The sequence below is a fragment of the Telopea speciosissima genome, chromosome 1, assembly GCF_018873765.1.
Source record: "Telopea speciosissima isolate NSW1024214 ecotype Mountain lineage chromosome 1, Tspe_v1, whole genome shotgun sequence".
Lineage (NCBI taxonomy): Eukaryota > Viridiplantae > Streptophyta > Magnoliopsida > Proteales > Proteaceae > Telopea > Telopea speciosissima.
The window spans coordinates 22,150,146-22,171,455 of NC_057916.1; the positions used below are offsets into that span (position 1 = coordinate 22,150,146).

Sequence of the window (21,310 nt, forward strand, 5' to 3'; positions counted from 1 at the left end):
TAGGCAATAAAAAAATACTCAATTTAGTTAAATAATATTTTGAATATTCTCTCTCTCTCTCTCTCTCTCTCCGCTTTTCTTTTCTCTTCTTTTTTTTTTTTTTTTTTTTTTTTTTTTGAGTAGTTTTTGCAAGAAGTCCTTATCTCTCCAATATTCTCTCTCTTTTCCACGTTTCCTTATCAGCAGTCCCACTCCAATATTCTGTTTCTTTCTTCTCCATTTTTCTTTTTTTGTCATGAGTTTTTTTTTTTGCAAGAAATCTTTATCACTACTCCCACGATTCTTACTCCATTTATCAAAAACAAATAAGAGGGACCATTCCAGGGCGAACATTATGAATTAGGTCCACCAAAGCAGCTTGCATGAATCACAGATAGGAAAGACACGATACCTTTCCAAACCACAGAAAAAGTAATCTGTTGATCTAACAAAGAAATCACTAAAGGCTTATCCAATCTCAATTTCCAAACTACTCAGTTATTAGGGACCATTCCAGGGTGAACATTGTAAATTAGGTCCGCATGCCATATTACCTAGTTTATTAAAATACAGCGCATGAAAACTACTAACCTTCACTTTCGGCTCCGCAATGCAGACCAAATCTGGACCATGCTCCAACAATAGAGTCGACAAAGCCAACCAAGCAGCATTCTTTTTGATGCCTCTAATGTTCCAAAAAAGATCTTCATTGATAACTTGTCAATTTAGAACCCCACGGATAACATCCCATGCATGCCCCCTGGAAGACTCGCCTCTAAGGCACCACACCACGACCAAAGTCGTTATCGTCTACGGTTCCCTGACCGGTGCGTTTCCCTCATTCCTCTCACAAGAGAGGGGTGAGATCCACTTGGAGCACCTGACCGAACAATCTGCCCAGGTGGGATCCACCCTCCTCTTGTGAGAGAAACTAGGAAACCGCACCGGTTAGGGAGCCGTACACAAAAAAAATTCCCACGACCATGGCCCATCACATGGGAATCACTATTACCCGATCCACGACCCTGACCAAGAGTCACAAATCCCTGATCCGAAATATTTGACTTTGAAATACAAATCTCGATAGATTGTGGGCCTTCCAAATAGAGAACACCTCACCAGTTTGACTATTACTTCTCCTATCCAACTCATCAACAGATAAGGTAAAGGACCTTGAAGAAGAAAAAACGATCCTTAGAAAGACACCCCAAGTAGGCTGGTCTTCATTCTACAGAGGAAGCAGTATAAGTTGGTTGTCCAACGTATAAATACAATAAAGGCCGAATATAATTTCTCGATTTGCACAATGAGTTGGTTGTTTATAGTTTCAAATTGTTTGGTCAAGTTCGTCGCCTGCCTTTACATCATGAATTCGAATTGCGTGCTGTACTACCATTTCATTTATTTAATTTTACAATTATATTCTTCAAAATGGTATGATTTCGGTACCATTTTGGTATAACGGTACGATTTCAATATATACGAATAATATTGTATCTAATATCGATATTATATCGTCCCGTGATCAATACTGTTTGACCATATCGTACCATATCATTTTATAGCGATACAATATGATACGATTTTATGGAGGCGGTTTCGATTTTAGTGTGCGATTTCGATTCCAAATTGACACCCTTAACTAGGGCTACAACAAGGTCGGGTTGGGCCGGGCTTTTTAGAACCCTAGCCCAACCTTGAGTCCCCTTAGCTAGGCCCAGGCCCGCCTTGATCCTGACTCAGGGCCTAAATACCTTGAACGTAACCGGCCAAGCCTAGCCCAAGCCCGCCCTGATTGGTCTTGTAATAAGCAAATTAAAATAACAAGTGTAATAAAGATATGAAAGAGGAGGCTTGAACCCAAGACCTCCTTATAATAATTGGCTTTTATGCACCACAAACTACCAAGTGTGCCACGCACTTGTGTATAGGTATAATACTTTCTATTGTTTAATAAATAAAAAATTTTCTTCAAGACCATCAGGGTTAATAATCAGGGTCAAAATCAGGATCGAGCTGAGCCCAAGGTCTCAACCATGACCCGACCCGATCCAACCCTGACTCAGGGCCAAGAATTTCTGGTCCTAACCTGCCCTCAGGGCCAAAAATCTTAGCCCAAACCCTATTCGAGCTCAGGATGAGCCAAAACGAGTTAGGGCCGACACGGCCAAACTTGCAACCCTACCCTGAAGTCCTTAACCCCAAGTCTAGGATTTTCCAGTTTGACAACCAAATTGTCTTCCACTAACGTATTTAATGCATTTTTTTGGGGGGTAAAGCACATTTAATGCACTAGAGTGCCCATGCAAAATTCCAATTGTCTTCTAGCAACATATTTATTTAATGCATTTTAATCCCCATGCAAAATTCCAGTTGCCTTCCACTAGCCACTATAATTGAAGGGATCCTTGTCTCTTAGAAGAAACCTGTTGTGGATCATCTCTAGGACCCGCAGCCTCTTCATTCCTTATCGCCACATCCGATACAACTCCTTCTCTAACAACTACATGCTTTGTTTTTTTTTTTGGTAAGATATGGTCAACAACGACATGTGATTGAGGAAAAATGGGGATTCATGCTGACCAAATTAGAGAATGGCCTCAAATGTCAAGTATTGGAATTTGGAACAAAAATAGCATTCCTAATAAGACTTTGTATACCACACGTGTTAAGAACATTGTTCTCGTAAGCCGCCGGATGTGGTTGCTTTCCTCCCTAGCGGTGGAAGACTACTTTCTCTTATTATATATACATACATAGTTAAAGTAACTCAAAACATAGAAACGTTATCGAGTGATTATACATTAATTGATCACTGAAGTCATGGGGGTGAAGGAATTCCTTTGCATGACCAATGGAGAACGAGATACAAGCTATGCTCAGAATTCTTTCAATGTTAGTACATCCTTAAACTCTAACTCATTTTCGTTTTTTTTTTCCTCTTATGGTGAAGGAAATCTATATCCTATTACTTTTGCTGTATTTATTGTGATTTATTATTATTATTATTATTTTTTTTGATGGTTGGAGCAGAGATCGGTGATATCAACTGCAAAACCTATCCTAGAGAAGGCCATTGAAGATCTCGTGAGCGAGGGCCTTCCCTCTAATGTCTTAACCATTGCGGACTTGGGTTGTGCCTTCGGTCCTAATACGTTCGCAGTGATCTCTACGATCAAATGGAAAATAGAGAAAAAGTGCAACGAATTAGGTGTAAAGCAGCCAGAGCTTCAAGTTTTCTTAAATGATCTTCCTGGAAATGACTTCAACTCAACGTTCAAGTTCTTTTTTGAAAATTATCAACAACTTGAAGGAGAAAGGATCGGCGAGGGTGGTAAGATGTGTTTCATTGCAGGTGCTCCTGGCTCCTTCTACGAGAGACTGTTCCCCAAAAATACCTTACACCTTGTCCATTCTTGCTACAGTGCACATTGGCTCTCTAGGGTAAGGAAGTTTAAGTTTCATCACTTTCGAACTGTTTCACTGTTCTCCTGGCCCCACCAAGCACCCACAAATCAAGGTGTGCATTGAGCCTCGTGCACTGGGTACACCCTAAATAGTTAGTAGATTCCATCTATGTGCCATAGCTCTGGTGTACGAGAATAGTTTTCATACGAGAACCTGATGGAATCATTCTCGCTAGGTTGGAGGGGTTTCTGTCGAAACCAAGTCGAGATATGTCTTTCTCATTTTTGGCCTGGTGTTCTCTTTTATAGTTCTTTTTTTCTTTTTTTGTTAACTTGCTTTAAGCATTCAATCCTTAATTTAGATCACTACATAAATTATTGATATTTTTGAATGAATTAATGGAACTCGTTGACAGGTTCCACCAGGGCTCACAAGTGAAGTAGGTATTCCAATAAACAAGGGGAAAATCTACATCTCCAATACTAGCCCCCCTACCGTCAGCAAAGCTTACCTCGAACAATTTCAAGAGGATTTTACTTCGTTCATCAAGTTGAGATCAAAAGAGTTGATCCCCAACGCTCGTATGGTCTTGATACTTCATGGTAGACAAGGCGGCGACCCCTCCTCAGCTACCTGTGATTATTGGGAACTATTATCAGAGGCCCTCATAGCTATGGTTTCAGAGGTAGTACTACTACTTACCATATCTTTGGGCTTTAAGAAACTCCAATATTAGCTTATTGCTAAAGTTCCTTCCATGCATGCATTTTTTTTTTTGGAAACAGGGACTAATTGAGGAAGAGAAGTTAGATTTTTTTAATGTGCCATATTACACGGCATCATGCGAGGAAATTCAAGAAGTAATAGACAAGGAGGGCTCCTTTGACACAAAACAATTGGTAACATTTGCTCTAGATATTGGGGACAAGGAAGAGACAAACATGCAGGTTAAGGGAGATAAGGTAGCTAAAAATATCAGATCAGTTTCGGAACCCCTGATTTCTCATCACTTTGGACATGAGATTATAGAACCATTGTATGAGAAAGTTACTCGTTTGGTAATTGATGACATGGTCAAGAAGCTTCCTATTGAACTTGTGAGCATTGCCATCACTCTTCAAAGAAAGGGCTGGAAATAATTGAGTTTCAATGTAAGAAGTACGTTTGGGTTTAGATCTGTTTTGAGTGTGAAATAATTGGCTCCTGGTTAAGGTGGATGTCCTCCCCCAAGGAAAAAATCATTGTACTTTTAATTTTCTGCCATAAATAAAGTTATCCGAGCAACTGCTCACAATATCGAGTTTCATGGTTAAAAACAGGGAAGTTTTAGCTAAAAAAATCTTTGTCATTTTAATTTTCTTTCTTTCTCTCTCTCTCTGCTGCCTCCTGCCTCTACGGCCTCACACAGGCAGAGGTGAAATGACCGCCCTACCCACTACCCCACCACCCTGCCTGAGTGGGGTCCATACCCTGCTATGTGAGGCCGCACGAGCAGGTGGCAACAGAGGATCCATTTCTCTCTCTCACTCTCTCTCTCTCTCTCTCTCTCACACACACACACACACTCACTCAGTCACTCGCTACTTACGTGTTGCAACATACTTACGTCTTGTCTCACCTAATAACATTAATGGTCTCTTGTAATAGTAATATTTGGCCATCGAACTTGAGGAGCCATTAAAAAATAGAAAGAGTGTATAAGGGAATTTTAGGTTTCTGACCATAAGATTCATGTGATTTGCTTGCTCAAGAAAAAAAGTGTTCCCAATAGCCAACACAACACCACAAACAATGACGATCATCAATAGAGGAACCATTCTTATAGTAATCTTAGAGGCAAAAGCACGAAGAAGAGGTTCCACTGAGGAACACAAGAGTAGCTACCAGACCACATATGGCTGGGATCCCAAACCGAATCGACCATTGTTTAATATAAGGCAGAGCGCAAAATCCAAAACCACGGAACAAATAACATTGCAAAGACGGTGAGATAAAAGTAGGTAGACTCTTTTGTGTGTGCTTCTACCTTTCCTTCTGCTTTGGGTGGTATCTGTTCTTGCAGGAATGGTGCTTCGTGTGCCTCTACGTTTCCTTCTGCTTCGGGTGGTTTCTGTTGTAGCAGGAATGGTGCAAATGAAACATTGGCAGACATGCCAAAGACTATGAGAGTAAGATCCGACTCCTCTACTTCCAAGGCAGGCAGTACTTCCGTGCGCCCATCTTTGCCCTACATACAAGGCGGTGAAAAGTATCGCCTTGCCCTTGCCCGAGCTCCCTGCCCGAGCGGGGGTAAGGCGGTACTTTCCGCCCGCCTTGTATACTGGGCAAAGTTGGGCGCACGGAATTACAACCCGCCTTGGAAGTAAAGAAGTCTCTTCCGGGCTAATGTAGAGGATGGTTTGAGTTTCACCAATGCATGCCGGCTCATATTCACTACATGTGCCTGTAGCCTTGGTCAGAACTGGGGGTGTTGACAATATTGTTAGATAACAACTTCAACATCCTCTTCTACTTATTTTAGGTCTATTTTTTAAACCTTAGTTTGTTTTCAAATTATTTCTGAAAATCCTTTTATATTGAACTTTTGAGACTAAAAAAAAAAAAAAAAAACAATTACGATAATGCCAATTTGTAAATACACTTACAATGTGTCATTCAGACACCCCCTTTTAAGATATTGTCATAAATGACTTGATAGCTACCTCTAAACACACACAGACACATTACAAAAAGTCAAGACTATAGAGTATTTTTAGACTAATACCATGTATTACTATGTGAAAAGGCCAATTTGGATCCTCTACAGCTGGGCAGGTAGCGGCCATTGTGCTGCCTACACCCAGATATGGGCGTGGACCCCACTCGGGCAGAGTGTTCGAGCAGTGGGTAGGGAGGTCATTTCGCTCCTGTCTGGGTGTAGGCAACACAATGGCCGCTACCTGCCTGGCTGTAGAGTATCGATCAGAATCCATGAAAAGAATGGTATATCAATCCTGACCATATGGATACCTAGAAGATGGTCTAGATTAGCCACATCAAATTTCAGAGTCATATTCAATCGGATACATTCTCAGGTAATTACGTATTCCATTGTATTTTTAGTCGGTCTATATAATTTTAAAATAAGCTATTTTTTTCATTGGATTTTCTGAATTTTCTTATTGACATCCCTCAATGTGTCAAATAATTAGTAATTTTTTTGTTTTCCCTTTTCGAATATGATAGCGTTTTTTCTCAATGATCCCTTGTCATTAGCCTCGACCCTGCATAGCTGACTCCATTCTCTCTGCAAATCCCTGTGCAACTGTAGCACTAAAATCACGTAAACCGAGTTCTAAAAATAATGAAACTCTCAAATTTTGTTTTCCCTTAAGACTTACTTGATGGTGATGGGTGGGAGTAGCTAGCATTAAAGCGAGATCTATGTTACGATTGATTCTTCATAGGAAAACTCAAACCGTTTCTCAATAGCTTCACCAGTCCGCATCCAATGAAATCATTATCCTCGGAAGATCATGACCTCTTTAGCATAAGAGCTCACTAGGGAAAGAAGACAGATGTGAAGGCTGCTCAATGCCTTCGGAAATTTTCCGCAATCGACTCAAATGTTATACCAGCAAGAAATATTTGAAGTGAAAACAGATATTTCCATTTCATATTACTGAAACAAGAAAAGTTGCATATCGGAGAAACACCTCCAATTTGCTTTGTTCTTCTATTTAAAACCCTAAGCAGTCCCAATTTCATCCTCAGCCTACCGCCACTACCACCATCCTAAGAGGGCTTCGTTCACCATAGCTGTAGTCTGAACCAACACTTTACTCGGATCCCAACACCTTCTTCCACTTTTAAATGCTTCCTCTTACACCTATTCAACTCCTTCATTTCTCCTTCCATTTTTTAATTAAAAAAAAATACATTTGAAAAATTAAAATTAATCGATTTTCCTTATTTTTTGTTTCTTCCTTTACAATTCCTTCGCCATTGTGGCAGCTTGAACGTAGGTTTCCACCGAATACTAATCGTCTCCAGTCAACTATTTTCCCACCTTCTAATTAAAAAAAAAATCCTTTTTATCAATGAATTTTGAGGGTAAAAATGTTTTGGTTGGGCTTAGCGGGGGGTGGAGTTGCAGAGAAGAGAAGCGGGGCGGTGGCAATGGAGGGAGGGGGTGGATGGCGGCGGTGGTGCAGGCTCGATTTGCAAGGAGGAGGGTGGGACGGGGTTGCAGGGGGAGGGAGGATTGAGTGGTTGCAGACGTGATCGTTCATCAAATCAAGAGGAAGGAGAAGGCCCGAGAATGAGACGAAGAAAGAAAGGTGGGAATCAATTAAAAATAAAAGCAAGAAAAGAGAAGGATGATGAGAGTATTTTTGGTTGTTCATTTAACAATTTTTACTCATAGGAATTTGGTAAATCTTTTTAAGGTTGTAACTTGTAATTGTAAAACATAATTTACATCTACCAATTTTGTAAATCTTTTACATAGATTATACATATCTAGAGCTAGAATCGACATTGAACGAATCCAACCTTCTCACGGTCCCCTTTGACACACTCCCTCCTCGTTATGAACTGTTCCATGCCCCTCAATAAGTGAACCGTTCCGTTCCCCTCAATATATGGTCAACATGTGTTAGAGGAAAAAATGGGACTCATGCATGCTGATCTATTTATGGCCTCAAATGTCACGTATTGGAACAAAAACAGCATGATATCTCACATAACATGTGAAGATCGAACATTGCTCGATCTCGCAGGCCAAGAAGGACTAAATTGGCTCGTAATGTTCATAGAGCTCACATATATGTCAGGTTAGCGTTTATGGAAAACTTTTTTACTATCAGTACTCTTTCCATTTATGATTACCAGCTTTTCCAATAATTAAACATTAGGCTTCAACCACTCCATAAATGAGATATAGGCATAACGGTTGCTACGAATTGTAAAAACAGCATCCATTCATTTTTTTTTCTTGGGGAGGAGAGGGGGGAGAGAATTTTATTAACATGATTAGAAAAAAAAAAGAAGTTACAAATTGATTAGGTGTCAAGAAGAAAAAGTCTATCCTTCTAACCTACAACTTTTGCTGCAGTTTTGCAACATAAGATGGATAGGATCATTCCAATTCCAATTCCAATTCCAATTGGTGCAGCATACTTACGTCTTGTCTCACCTAATATTAACCTTAATGTATTGTAGAAATTGGTGGCCAGCGAACTTGAATAATCGTACCAATATAGGAAGAGTGTAAAAGGGAATTTTAGGTGTCCACACCAAAGAAAGAGGTTCTAGTCAAATCTGATTCTTTGGCGCCCTAGAGTATCATCTAATAAATAACCTTTCACAGGGGAAGGGAAATCATCATCCCAAACAAAAGATGAACCGTGTTTTGCCGAGTACTTAGTAAGAAAATCTGCCACCGAGTTCATTTCTCTGAAACAGTGAGAAATCTTTCAATTGATAGCTTTCAAATAAGGAAGAAGGCTATTCCATAGTTGACGCACAAACCAAGGAATAGACCCAGACTGGACAGCCAACAACACCGCTACTGAGTCAGACTCAATCCACAACCTATGTATGAGTACCGTAGTCCTCGGAGTGGGGTTTCCTCGGTTTTATGGCGACAGGATTTGCCTTTGATGGATTATCGCGTATCGTTTCAATACATCATTATGGGGATTGAGATCATGCTTCATAAAAAAAAAAAAAAAGGAGTCGCTACCTAGGATTAACGCCTAAGACCCAATGGGTGTAGCCCCATCCGGGGTTAGCGGAAAGGGCTACGTGATTTCATATGGAAATCGGACTCATGCTAACCTAATTATGGAACAATCGAACTCATGCTAACCTAATTATGGAACAAAAATAGCATGAGTAATATGACTTTGTGCTATCTCACATAACATGTGAAGATCGAACTTTGCTCTCGCAGGCCAATAAGAACATAGAAGACTAGATCTATACTTTGGCTCAGGAAACCAAACCATACTAATATGAAAAATAAAAATTATTTTTTAACACCTAAATTGGCTTGTAATGATTATGAAGGTCACATATTTGTGAGGTTAGTGTTTTGCATATGTAGTACTAAGAGGCTAACCTTTTCTTTGAAGAATATCTACTCTCTCTCTCTACATATGTGGAGCTGATATGGATAAGTAGCAAGGGAGTTGATGATCATAATATCTAGTATCTAGCTATATTCATCTGGCATTGCCTAATTATAAAGGATATATATCTAACCAAACACGCTAATGTTCCAAAAAAATTCTACATTGACAACTTATCGAGTTCGACCCCCACGGATAACGTCCCCATGCATGCCCCTGAAAGACTCGCCTCTAGGGCGTCACACCACGACCATGGCCCATCACATGGGAACCACCACTACCCGATACACGACACAGACCAAGAGTCACAAATCCCTGATCCGAAATATTTGACGACGAAATACAAATCTCAGATTGTGGGACCTTCCAAATAGGAAACACCACCAACCATGGTTCGTGATCTCGGTATTAGCTGGATTGGATTGGATCGGCCGATACAAATTAGGATCACCCAAACTCAGGCAAATATAACACTTTTGTCCCTGTTTTTTTATAAAATAAAACTAATTTTTTACATTTTTACCCCTGTTCGTACAGCTGGATCAGATCGGTATCGGGATCGGTCTCGATTGATACCGATCCGATCCGACAATATCGGTCGATCCGATCCGATACCTCAAACCATGCATCCAACTCATCAGTAGCTAAGGTAAATTGTCTTCCACTAACATATTTAATGCATTTGAGCCCCCATGCAAAATTCAAATTGTCTTCCACAAGCCACAATAATCGAAGGGATTCTCCTTGTGTCTTAGAAGAAACCTGTTCACACCTTCAACTACTGGTGGAAGACTAACTTTCTCTCACATAACTAACATGTGAAGAACATTGCTCTCGCAGGCCATGTGCGCCATCCGGTTGCTTTCCTCCGTACTGGTGGAAGACTAATTTTCTCTTATTATATATACATACATAGTTGAAGTAACTCAAAACATAAAAACGTTATCGAGTGATTATACATTAATTGATCACTGAAGTCATGGGGGTGAAGGAATTCCTATGCATGAGTAATGGAGAACGAGATACAAGCTATGCTCAGAATTCTTTCAATCTTAGTACATCTTAAGCTCTCTAACTCATTTTCATTTTTTTTTCTCCCTCTTATGGTGAAGGAAATCTATATATATCCTATTACTTTTGCTGTATATATTGTGATTTAATTTTTAATTTTTAATTTTTTAATTTTTATGGTTGGAGCAGAGATCGGTGATATCAACTGCAAAACCTATCCTAGAGAAGGCCATTGAAGATCTCGTCAATGAGGACCTTCCCTCAAATGTCTTAACCATTGCGGACTTGGGTTGCGCCTTCGGTCCTAATACGTTCACAGTGATCACTACGATCAAACGAAAAGTAGAGAAAAGGTGCAACGAATTAGGTGTAAACCAGCCAGAGCTTCAAGTTTTCTTAAATGATCTTCCTGGAAATGATTTCAACTTAACGTTCAAATTCTTTTTTGAAAATTATCAACAACTTGAAGCAGAAAGGATCGGCGAGGATGGTAAGAAGTGTTTCATTGCAGGTGCTCCTGGCTCCTTCTACGAGAGATTGTTCCCCTTAAATAGTTTACACCTTGTCCATTCTTGCTACAGTGCGCACTGGCTCTCTCGGGTACATAAGTTTAAGTTTCATCACTTCCCAACTGTTTCACTTGGCCCCACCAAGCACTAGCAAATCAAGGTGTGCATTGAGCATCGTGCACTAGGTACGCCCTAAATAGTTAGTGGATTCCATCCATGCCATATCTCTGGTGTACGAGAATAGTTCTCATATGAGAACCTGATGGAACCATTCTCGCTAGGTTGTAGGGGTTTCTGTCGAAACCAAGTCGAGATATGTCTTTCTCATTTTTGGCCTGGTGTTCTCTTTTATATATTTCCTTTTTTTTTAAAAAAAAACTTGCTTTAAGCGTTCAGTCCTTAATTTAGATCACTACATAAATTACTGATATTTTTGAATGAATTAATGGAAATCGTTGACAGGTTCCACCAGGTCTCACAAGTGAAGTAGGTATTCCAATAAACAAGGGGACAATCTACATCTCCAATACTAGCCCCCCTACCGTTAGCAAAGTTTACCTTGAACAATTTCAAGAGGGTTTTACTTCGTTCATCAAGTTGAGATCAAAAGAGTTGATCCCTAACGCTCGTATGGTCTTGATACTTCATGGTAGACAAGGAGTCGACCCCTCCTCAACTACCTGCGATTTTTGGGAACTATTATCAGAGGCCCTCATTGCTATGGTTTCAGAGATAGTACTACTACTTACCATATCTTTGGGCTTTAAGAAACTCCATTAGCTTATTGCTAAAGTTCCTTCCATGCATGCTTATATATATATATGGATGGTCATTTCGCCCCTATCTTGGTGTAGGCAACACAATGACCGCTACCTGCTTGGCTATTAAAGTATCCGAATCCGTGAAAGGATGGTATATCAATCCTGACCATATGGATGCACCTATAAGAATATGTAATTTCTAAAGCAAGAAACATACCACACTATATGAAAGACTTGAGACGAGGAGAATCCAATAATTGCCGCACATTGTGTCGACTAGGAAAGCTAGGCCGGTATTGGTGAAACTTATCTTCCAAACGTTGGTCAAGTATGTTTGCATCAACCAAAAAGTGTAGTTAATTATGGGTAATCCCAGGATTGTCTCCACAGAAAAAAGAGACCAGAAATGTGCTACCGTTAATATCATTAAGGATAACGTTTCACTATTTTCCACATGGTATTACTTGGATTAGTGTATGTAATAAATGGTCGGACAAGCATCTCATTGGTATAACAACTTAAAATGAGTAGAGGAAGTAGCTAAAATTACAAAAAGATGTCATTTTATATTTTATATTCATCTCCAGTTGATGGTATTTTTGTAATTTTACTAAAACTTTTAATTGGAGTTTGAATAACTTTTTTTTTTTTTTTACTTTGGACCAAGATTTAACCATTGAAATGTATGTGGGATCCTCTATCACATGGACTAACCAATGTCATACCAAGTGGCAAATAGTGAAGCGTTCTACGTCACTTGGCAATGTGACACCTAAAAGGTTCAGTAGGATTTCTAAACCAAACTAATTATAAATGGGATATGCTCCATCATGCCTAGCCTTGCTTGAAAGTCGATTTAATAATTAGAGGGATTGGCCGGTAACCATTTTGATAAAATCGAGAGCACAAGTTCAACTCATTTTGGGGATTGGAAAACATTAGGGATGAAATTAAGTTTGACCCGACGAGTCAGAACCTTCTCGAAGTCTGCCTGAAAATTTCAGGGCATGGACTAGGTTAGGTTTGGGAGTTTTAGGCCCAAAGTTGAGCCCTTTTGGATTGGGTTGAACTATTTGAAGAAGGGTTCTCTGAACAAACCGTATAAAGGAAAGCATATATAAATGAGGGGAGAATGTTTTCTGCGTCACACCCATGCATAATAGGTGCCGGAATGATTGCCATGTCCCCCATGTATGGTGGAAATTCTGCCCCCTTTTGTATCATTGCATGCGCTCTCATTGGTGGGCGTACGATGTGGCCCCTGCATCCCACCCAGAAAACAGCACCCCATAAATGAGATACAATAAAACGGTATCATACGAATATGAAGAGCAATGCAACGAGGTAATTTCATGTGAGAGGAAAGAGACACAAAGGTGTTAGCACACCCACAGTACTCTACCCAAGAAAGAAAGAACTTTGAGGATGCAATTCTCGGTTATCTCAAAGTTCCAACTACGTGTTTACCAATTTAAGAGGCTTTGCCTCGAATCAGTGCATAAAAATTTCTTTGAACTGTAGAAAGTTAAAAAAATGGATCGAAAAGTAGTACTGGAGATTTTGATGCATGTTCCTTTCGTGGTCGCCATTTCCACATTGTAATAATAAAGCTTGCGGGAAGAAGTAGAAGAGAAGCAGCAGCAGCAGCAGCTCCGAGCAATAGTCAAATGATTGTGCTTGCTACTTACAAAAGGGAGCCGAATGGGAGATCGCTCTTGTAGACTTTTTTACTGTGAGTACTCTTTCCATTTATGATTACCAGCTTTTGCAATAATTAAACATTAGGCTTCAACGACTCCATAAATGAGCTAGATATAGGCATAACAATTGCTACGAATCGTAAAAAACAACATTCTTCATATTTTTTTTGTTGGGGGAGGGGGGAGGAATGTTAGTAAACATGATTGGAAAAAAAAAAAAGAAGAAGAAAAAGTTACAAATTGATTAGGTGTCAAGGAGAAAAAGTCTATTCTACCAAAAAAAAAAAGAAAAGAAAAAAAAAAAGAAGAGAAAAAGTCTATCCTTCTAATTAACCTCCACCTTTGCTGCAGTTATGCAACATAAGATGGATAGGATCATTTCAATTCCAATTCCAATTGGTGCAGCATACTTACGTCTTGTTTCACCTAATATTAACCTTGATGTATTGTAGAAATTGGTGGCCAGCGAACTTGAATAACTGTACCAATATAGAAAGAGTGCATAAGGGAATTTTAGGTGTCCACACCAAAGAAAGAGGTTCTAGTCAAACCTGATTCTTTGGCGTCCTAGAGCATCATCTAATAAATAATCTTTCACAGGAGAAGGAAAATCATCATCCCAAATATAAAAATGAACCGTGCTTTGTCGAGTACTTAGTAAGAAAATCTGCCATCGAGTTCACTTCTCTGAAATAGTGAGAAATCTTTCAATGGATAGCTTTCAAATACGGAAGAAGGCTATTCTATAGTTGACGCACAAACCAAGGAATAGACCCAAACTGGACCGCCAACAACACCGCCACTGAGTCACACTCAATCCACAATCTAAGTGTAAGTACTGCGGTCCTTGGAGGGGGGTTTCCTCAGCCTCATGGTGATATGATTTGCTTTTGATGGATTATCGCAAATCGTTTCGATACATCATTATGGGGATTGAGATCATGGTTCATACAAAAAAAAGGAGTTTCCACCTAGGATTAGGGCCTAGGACCCAATGGGTGTAGCCCCATTAAGGATTAGCGAAAAGGGCTACGTGATTCCATATGGTCTGATCAAAGATTATGGATAAGTGGTCAGGTTACGAGCATGGGAAGGTATTAGCACCTCATCTCGTCCGGTTAAACCCGTCTTTCTACTAGATGTTAGGTCCTATACCAACATGCAAGACTAAATTATTATGCACTACACGTGACAAAGAAAGGAAAAATCATTTACTATGTACACTTATGAGAACTATTTTAATGATCTACATTATGCCAAAAAATATAAAAAGAAAAGAGACAAATATCTGTCAAGAAATAAAAGAAATGAATGAAAAATGTACCAAATGCGAAATATGCGATGTCCCACGGCTTAGGTGGAGACGGATGATCGACTTGCCTTTCTTTTGTCGGACAGAGTAAAGGCTATATGCGTTTCGTTACTCAGAGTTCAGACAGAGTAACGACTGTATATGAGATTTTTATTATCTATATATAGACAGAATAACGGTTGTAATCAAGGGTATTTTCATCTTCAAACTTTTAATTTGGGCAATTTGGTCCTAAAAAAATAAGTGGGTGAGTATTAACGTTTGAAACTAACGACAGTTAGTTTGATGGACTAATTTACATATTTTCAATAGATGAGGGGTGTGTTTGAAAGGTTTTAAAGATGAGGGGGTGTACATGAAAAAAGCCATAGTTGAGGGGGTGTCCCTATATTTTCCCCTTAATTTAATTATCGTATTGGTCCATCACTGACCCTATTCTTGACACTTTTTTTTGCTTGCTTTTTTGTCCTTCAATTTCTTTCCATGACTGTGAGTATGTAGTTACATATGGTGACATACTAATATTTCAGCGGTATACATTTTGATCTGAACCTTGTGCAGGTCTGTGCGAGAAAGAGGAAATCCTTTGTTCTTGTGGACAATGGCTCTGTTTTTTGGTTTTGGGTGGATGGGCTTTGGGAGCTTAGGATTTGCTGACAGAGGGATATCTGATAAATTTATGAAGCCCCGAGTCCTTGATAGCTAAGAGCTCACCATATTTCTCAAATTAGCACGGGGCTATATCACACTATTTTAATCACTCGCAGGGGCCTCATTTTTGGCATTGGGGACAACGAAAGGGGACAACTTGATCACGATTCATTGAGAGGATGCCTCGAACCAACTGAGATCATCGTCCAGGAAACATAGGTAGCCCTTGTTGTAGAAAACATCTGAAGCATGACAAGGAATCTTTACGGCACGAAGATTTGTAGTTAGTAGTTCATAATGAGCTGCAGTTCACTTAGCTTCTCAGGGGTAAGTTTCAGTTAAAGTTCCTAAAAGGAGCATTTTTATGCCTCCCCAAAGAGTCTGAAGCAATAGCCAAAGGAGACTGATTTGAGGCCACCCTGTGCAACACCCGTTGACAACAGGACTGAAAAACTTCCAACCATTTAGAATTACAAAAACTACGGTCCAAGACCGCATCCACTCGACCACACTTCATGTTGTTGGACCAAGTAAATTTTCTCCCATGTGAAGAGACAGCAATAAGAGAACAAGAATCGCTCATAGCACCAAACTTCAAAGCCGATCCTAAGGAAAAAGCCCCCAGACCATGCTGCTTTTCATTAGAAAGAAGCATGGCCATGCCTTGGAAGACTCGCCTTTGGGGCACCACACCACGACCATGGCCCATCACATGGGAACCACCACTACCCGATCCACGACCTAGACCAAGAGTCACAAATCCCTGATCCGAAATATTTGACGACGAAATACAAATCTCGATCAGATTGTGGACCTTCCAAATAGGGAACACCACCAGTCAAAGCATGTGGGTCCCATTTCAATAACGATGCCATTTTAATATGTGTGGAAGCGTTGGTATAAGCTCACATAAGCCAGTGACGTTAACGTCCATGTCATGAATTACGATCCAACCGGTGAACCCAACCAACTCATCAGCAAGGACCTTGAAGAAAAAACAATCCTTAGAAAGACCAATTTGAATCTTCTAATTCCGCCTGCCCCTACTGTTGTGTAGGCTCCACACACAAGTAAGGCTGAATGTACCACCTTACCTCTGTCTGAACGCCTTGTCCAAACGAAGATAAAACGGTACTTTCTATTGCGTTTGGTTCATTTAGCGGTAGGTACAATCTGGTGGCGGTGGTTATCCATCGGATTCCAAGCCTTGAGCAGGTGGGCGTAGATCTGTATCACAGTGGGATTAAAACTACTAATGAACCTCACAGTGGGGGATCTAAAACGGTATGGAATGTCCCCCTTCAATGGATCTATGTAAGAAACAGTCCCGCCTCTCTCGAACTCTTCCACTAACATATTTACTTATCTGAGTAGCCACAATAATTGAAAGGATCCCTGTCTCTAAGAAGAAACCAATTCCCAGCTTCAACTATAGGGGATCACCTGTTGAGGATCATCTCTAGGACCCGCAGCCTCGATCTTCATTCCTTGTCGCCACATCCGATCCTACAACTCCTTCTCTAACAGTTGTCTCTTTCAAAAGATTACAGTCAATTGAGGTGACCCCACCCCAATCCCATCTCAAACCGCTTTATCTTCTGAATTATATTGCACGGCAAGACTTTTGCTAGCAAATCTTGTTCACACCAGCCGAGTTAACTCCCGAGTTTTGACTGAGTGAGTGACAACCCGGTGGGTTAACTCCATCTTCCTCAATGTAAGTAGCCTCTGGAACTCAATCTGCACTCGCTATCAGGGTATACAACCTTCTCGATCATGTGATTGAGAAAAAATGGGACTCATGTTGACCTAATTAGAGAATGGCCTCAAATGTCATGCTGACCTAATTAGAGAATGGACTCAAATGTCATGTATTGGAACAAAAATAGCATTCCAAATAAGACTTTGTATAACACACATGTGAAGAACATTGGTCTCGCACGCCATCGGATGTGCGCCTTCCAGTTGCTTCCCTCCCTACTAGTGGAAGACAACTTTCTCTTATTATATATACATATATAGTTGAAGTAATAACTCAAAACATATATAGAAACGTTATCGAGTGATCAGAGTATATATTGATTTATCACTGAAGTCATGGGGGTGAAGGAATTCCTACGCATGAGTAATGGAGAACGAGATGCAAGTTATGCTCAGAATTCTTTCAATGTTAGTACATCTTAAGCTCTAACTCATTTTCATTATTTTTTTCCCTCTTATGGTGAAGGAAATCTATATCCTATTATTTTCGCTGTATATATTGTGATTTAAATTTTTTTTTTTTTTGGGATGGTTGGAGCAGAGATCGGTGATATCAACTGCAAAACCTATCCTAGAGAAGGCCATTGAAGATCTCGTGAGCAAGGGCCTTCCCTCTAATGTCTTAACCATTGCGGACTTGGGTTGCGCCTTCGGTCCTAATACGTTCACAGTGATCACTACGATCAAACGAAAATTAGAGAAAATGTGCAACGAATTGGGTGTAAAGCAGCCAGAGCTTCAAGTTTTCTTAAATGATCTTCCTGGAAATGATTTCAACTCAACGTTCAAGTTCTTTTTTGAAAATTATCAACAACTTGAAGGAGGAAGGATCGACGAGGGTGGTAAGATGTGTTTCATTGCAGGTGTTCCTGGCTCCTTCTACGAGAGACTGTTCCCCATAAATAGTTTACACCTTGTCCATTCTTGCTACAGTGCGCACTGGCTCTCTCGGGTGAGTAAATTTAAGTTTCATCACTTTCCAACGGTTTCACTTGGCCCCACCAAGCACCAACAAATCAAGGTGTGCATTGAGCCTCGTGCACTAGGTATGCCCTAAATAGTTAGTGGATTCCATCTATGTGCCATATCTTTGGTGTACGTGAATAATTCTCATACGAGAACCTGATGGAACCATTCTCGCTAGGTTGGAGGGGTTTCTGTTGAAACCAAGTCGAGATATGTCTTTCTCATTTTTGGCTTGGTGTTCTCATTTATATTTCTTTTTTTTTTTTTTTTGTTAACTTGCTTTAAGCGTTCAGTCCTTAATTTTGATCACTACATAAATTACTGATATTTTTGAATGAATTAATGGAACTCGATCGTGGACAGGTTCCACCAGGGCTCACAAGTGAAGTAGGTATTCCAATAAACAAGGAGAAAATCTACATCTCCAATACTAGCCCCCCTACTGTCAGCAAAGCTTACCTGGAACAATTTCAAGAGGATTTTACTTCGTTCATCAAGTTGAGATCAAAAGAGTTGATCCCCAACGCTCGTATGGTCTTGATACTTCATGGTAGACAAGGCGGCGACCCCTCCTCAGCTACCTGTGATTATTGGGAACTATTATCAGAGGCCCTCATAGCTATGGTTTCAGAGGTAGTACTACTATTTACCATATCTTTGGGCTTTAAGAAACTCCATTAGCTTATTGCTAAAGTTCCTTCCATGTACGCTTTTTTTTTTTTTTGTTTTGTTTTTGGCAACAGGGACTAATTGAGGAAGAGAAGTTAGATTCTTTTAATGTGCCATATTACACGGCATCATGCGAGGAAATTCAAGAAGTAATAGACAAGGAGGGCTCCTTCGACATAAAACAATTGGTAACATTTGCTCTAGATATTGGGGACAAGGAAGAGACAAACATGCAGGTTAAGGGAGATAAGGTAGCTAAAAATATCAGATCAGTTTCAGAACCCCTGATTTCTCACCACTTTGGATATGAGATTATAGAACCATTGTATGAGAAATTTACTCGTTTGGTAATTGATCACATGGTCAAGAAACTTCCTATTGAACTTGTGAGCATTGCCATCACTCTTCAGAGAAAGGGTTGGAAGTAATTGAGTTTCAATGTAAGAAGTTTGGGTTTAGATTTGTTTTGAGTGTGAAATAATTGGCTCCTGGTTAAGGTGGATAGCCTTCCGCAAGCAAAAAATCTTTGTACTTTTAATTTTCCGCCATTAATAAAGTTGTCCGAGCAATTGCTCACAATATCGAGTTTCATGGTTAAAAACAAGGAAGTTTTAGCTGAAAACATCTTTGTCCTTTTAATTTTCTTTTTTTCTATCATTCTTTCTCTGTGCTGCCTTGTGCCCGTGTGGTCTGACACACACACACACACTCACTTACTATGGATCTTCTCCAATGACATTTAAACACCAGAGTCGATCTCCCACTATCCATGCCTCCATGGGGTGTGGGGAGTACCTCTAAGATGTGGGGACCACACCCCATGGATGGTGGGAGATCGACTTTGATGGTTAAATGTGATTGAAGAGGATCTGAATTCTCACACACACACACACCAAAAATTTGGAAAGAAGGGGCAGGGTTGAGGATCGCTATAAGGTTGCATCCACATATATAAAAGCAATAAATAAAACATTAGGCTCAACAAGTCCATAAATGAGATATAGGCATTAAGGTTTCTAAGAATTGTAGAAGCAACATACTTCAATTTTTATTTTTTGGAAATTTTAAGTAATATGATTGGAAAAAAGAAAAAGTTGCAAATTAATTGGGTGTCAAGGAGAAAAAGGTTTTTTTTTTTTTTTTCTTTCTTTTTGTGGTTGGGGTTTCTCAAACTTCTAGTTGTTCATCTTCAATTTCACCATCCTTTATGGGTAGTAACGGGCAGTGATAACAAAGAGAACAGGGTTGATAGTGCTCAATACTGCCAATGTCCAATGGTAATTATCAAGGCGGCTTTGATTACGGGTAAATTGGAACCACCCTGGCCAAATATTATTGTTACAAGAGACGTCCATTATTATTGACGCCTCTAATGTTCCAAAAAAAGATCTTTATTGATAACTTGTCGATTTAAACGCCAATCGCTCAAAATGCTTGCGACCAGCATTGTTAATATCCTGTGTCTTGGCCCCATATAAATCCCTCTTCTCAACTGCAATAGTCATTTGATCGATTTCCGCAAGAGTCACAAATCCCTGATCCAAAATATTTGACGACGAAATACAAATCTCGATCAGATTGTGGACCTTCCAAATAGGGAACACCACCAGTCAAAGCATGTGGGTCCCATTTCCATAACGATGCCATTTTAATACATGTGGAAGCATGGTATAAGCTCACATAAGCCAGTGGCGTTATCGTCCATGTCATGAATTATGACACTACTGGTCAACCCATCCAACTCTTCAGCAAGTACCTTGAAAAAAAAAACGATCCTTAGAAAGACCAATTCGACTCTTCTAATTCCGCCTACCCCTAGGGTCGTGTGGGCTTCACACACAAGCAAGGTTGAATGTACCGTCTTACCCTTGTCTGAATGCTTTGCCTAAGTGAAGATAAAACGGTACTTTCCACCGCGTTTGATTCGTTTAGCCGTAAGAGCGATCTGGTGGCGGTGGTTATCCGTCGGATTCCAAGCCTTGAGCAGGTGGGCGTATATCTGTATCATAGTGGGATTAAAGCTTCTAATGAACCTCACAGTGGGGGATCTAGAACGGTATGGAATGTCCCCCTTCAATGGATCTGTGTAAGAAACAGTCCCGCCTCTCTCGTACTCTTCCACTAACAAATTTAATTATCTGAGTAGCCAAAATAATTGAAAGGATCCCTGTCTCTAAGAAGAAACCAATTCCCAGCTTCAACTATAGGGGATCACCTGTTGAGGATCATCTCTAGGACCCGCAGCCACATCCAATCCTACAACTACTTCTCTAACAGCTGTCTCTTTTAGAAGATTACAGTCAATTGAAGTGACCCCACCCCAATCCCATCTCTAACCGCTTTATCTTTTGAATTGCATTGCACGGCAAGACTTTTGCTAGCAAATCTTGTTCACGCCAGCCGAGTTAACTCCTGAATTTTGACTGAGCGAACGACAACCCGGTGGGTTAACTCCTGAGTTTTGACTGAG

The 21,310-nt window shown here is 40.1% G+C and overlaps 3 protein-coding genes across 3 annotated transcripts; all 3 read left to right on the forward strand.

Moving 5' to 3' along the window:
* The first annotated feature begins 2,802 nt into the window (after window positions 1-2,802).
* Window positions 2,803-4,526, forward strand: LOC122668532 (7-methylxanthine methyltransferase ICS1-like). The gene is made up of 4 exons (XM_043865103.1): window positions 2,803-2,874; window positions 3,013-3,423; window positions 3,803-4,072; window positions 4,173-4,526. The coding sequence occupies exons 1-4, from the start codon at window positions 2,803-2,805 to the stop codon at window positions 4,524-4,526; spliced, it is 1,107 nt and encodes a 368-aa protein (XP_043721038.1).
* A 652-nt stretch (window positions 4,527-5,178) lies between these two features.
* Window positions 5,179-11,800, forward strand: LOC122668602 (probable methyltransferase ICS2). The gene is made up of 4 exons (XM_043865163.1): window positions 5,179-5,372; window positions 5,450-5,555; window positions 10,701-11,111; window positions 11,483-11,800. Exons 1-4 carry the CDS (start codon window positions 5,179-5,181, stop codon window positions 11,798-11,800), a joined length of 1,029 nt encoding a protein of 342 aa, XP_043721098.1.
* A 5,938-nt stretch (window positions 11,801-17,738) lies between these two features.
* On the forward strand, window positions 17,739-19,268 carry LOC122652614 (3,7-dimethylxanthine N-methyltransferase CkTbS-like). The gene is made up of 3 exons (XM_043846434.1): window positions 17,739-18,157; window positions 18,535-18,804; window positions 18,915-19,268. Exons 1-3 carry the CDS (start codon window positions 17,909-17,911, stop codon window positions 19,266-19,268), a joined length of 873 nt encoding a protein of 290 aa, XP_043702369.1. The 5' UTR covers window positions 17,739-17,908.
* The last annotated feature ends 2,042 nt before the right edge of the window (window positions 19,269-21,310 follow it).

Excerpts from the sequence above, each read along its gene's own strand:
- LOC122668532 (XM_043865103.1), top strand. The coding sequence starts at position 2,803 with ATGGGGGTGAAGGAATTCCTTTGCATGACCAATGGAGAACGAGATACA. Across the intron at positions 2,875-3,012 it reads ATGCTCAGAATTCTTTCAAT|AGATCGGTGATATCAACTGC; the intron begins GTTAGTACATCC and ends TGGTTGGAGCAG. Across the intron at positions 4,073-4,172 it reads TCATAGCTATGGTTTCAGAG|GGACTAATTGAGGAAGAGAA; the intron begins GTAGTACTACTA and ends TTTTGGAAACAG.
- LOC122668602 (XM_043865163.1), top strand. The coding sequence starts at position 5,179 with ATGACGATCATCAATAGAGGAACCATTCTTATAGTAATCTTAGAGGCA. Across the intron at positions 5,556-10,700 it reads ACATGCCAAAGACTATGAGA|AGATCGGTGATATCAACTGC; the intron begins GTAAGATCCGAC and ends TGGTTGGAGCAG. Across the intron at positions 11,112-11,482 it reads GTGCGCACTGGCTCTCTCGG|GTTCCACCAGGTCTCACAAG; the intron begins GTACATAAGTTT and ends AATCGTTGACAG.
- LOC122652614 (XM_043846434.1), top strand. The coding sequence starts at position 17,909 with ATGTGCAACGAATTGGGTGTAAAGCAGCCAGAGCTTCAAGTTTTCTTA. Across the intron at positions 18,158-18,534 it reads GTGCGCACTGGCTCTCTCGG|GTTCCACCAGGGCTCACAAG; the intron begins GTGAGTAAATTT and ends GATCGTGGACAG. Across the intron at positions 18,805-18,914 it reads TCATAGCTATGGTTTCAGAG|GGACTAATTGAGGAAGAGAA; the intron begins GTAGTACTACTA and ends TTTTGGCAACAG.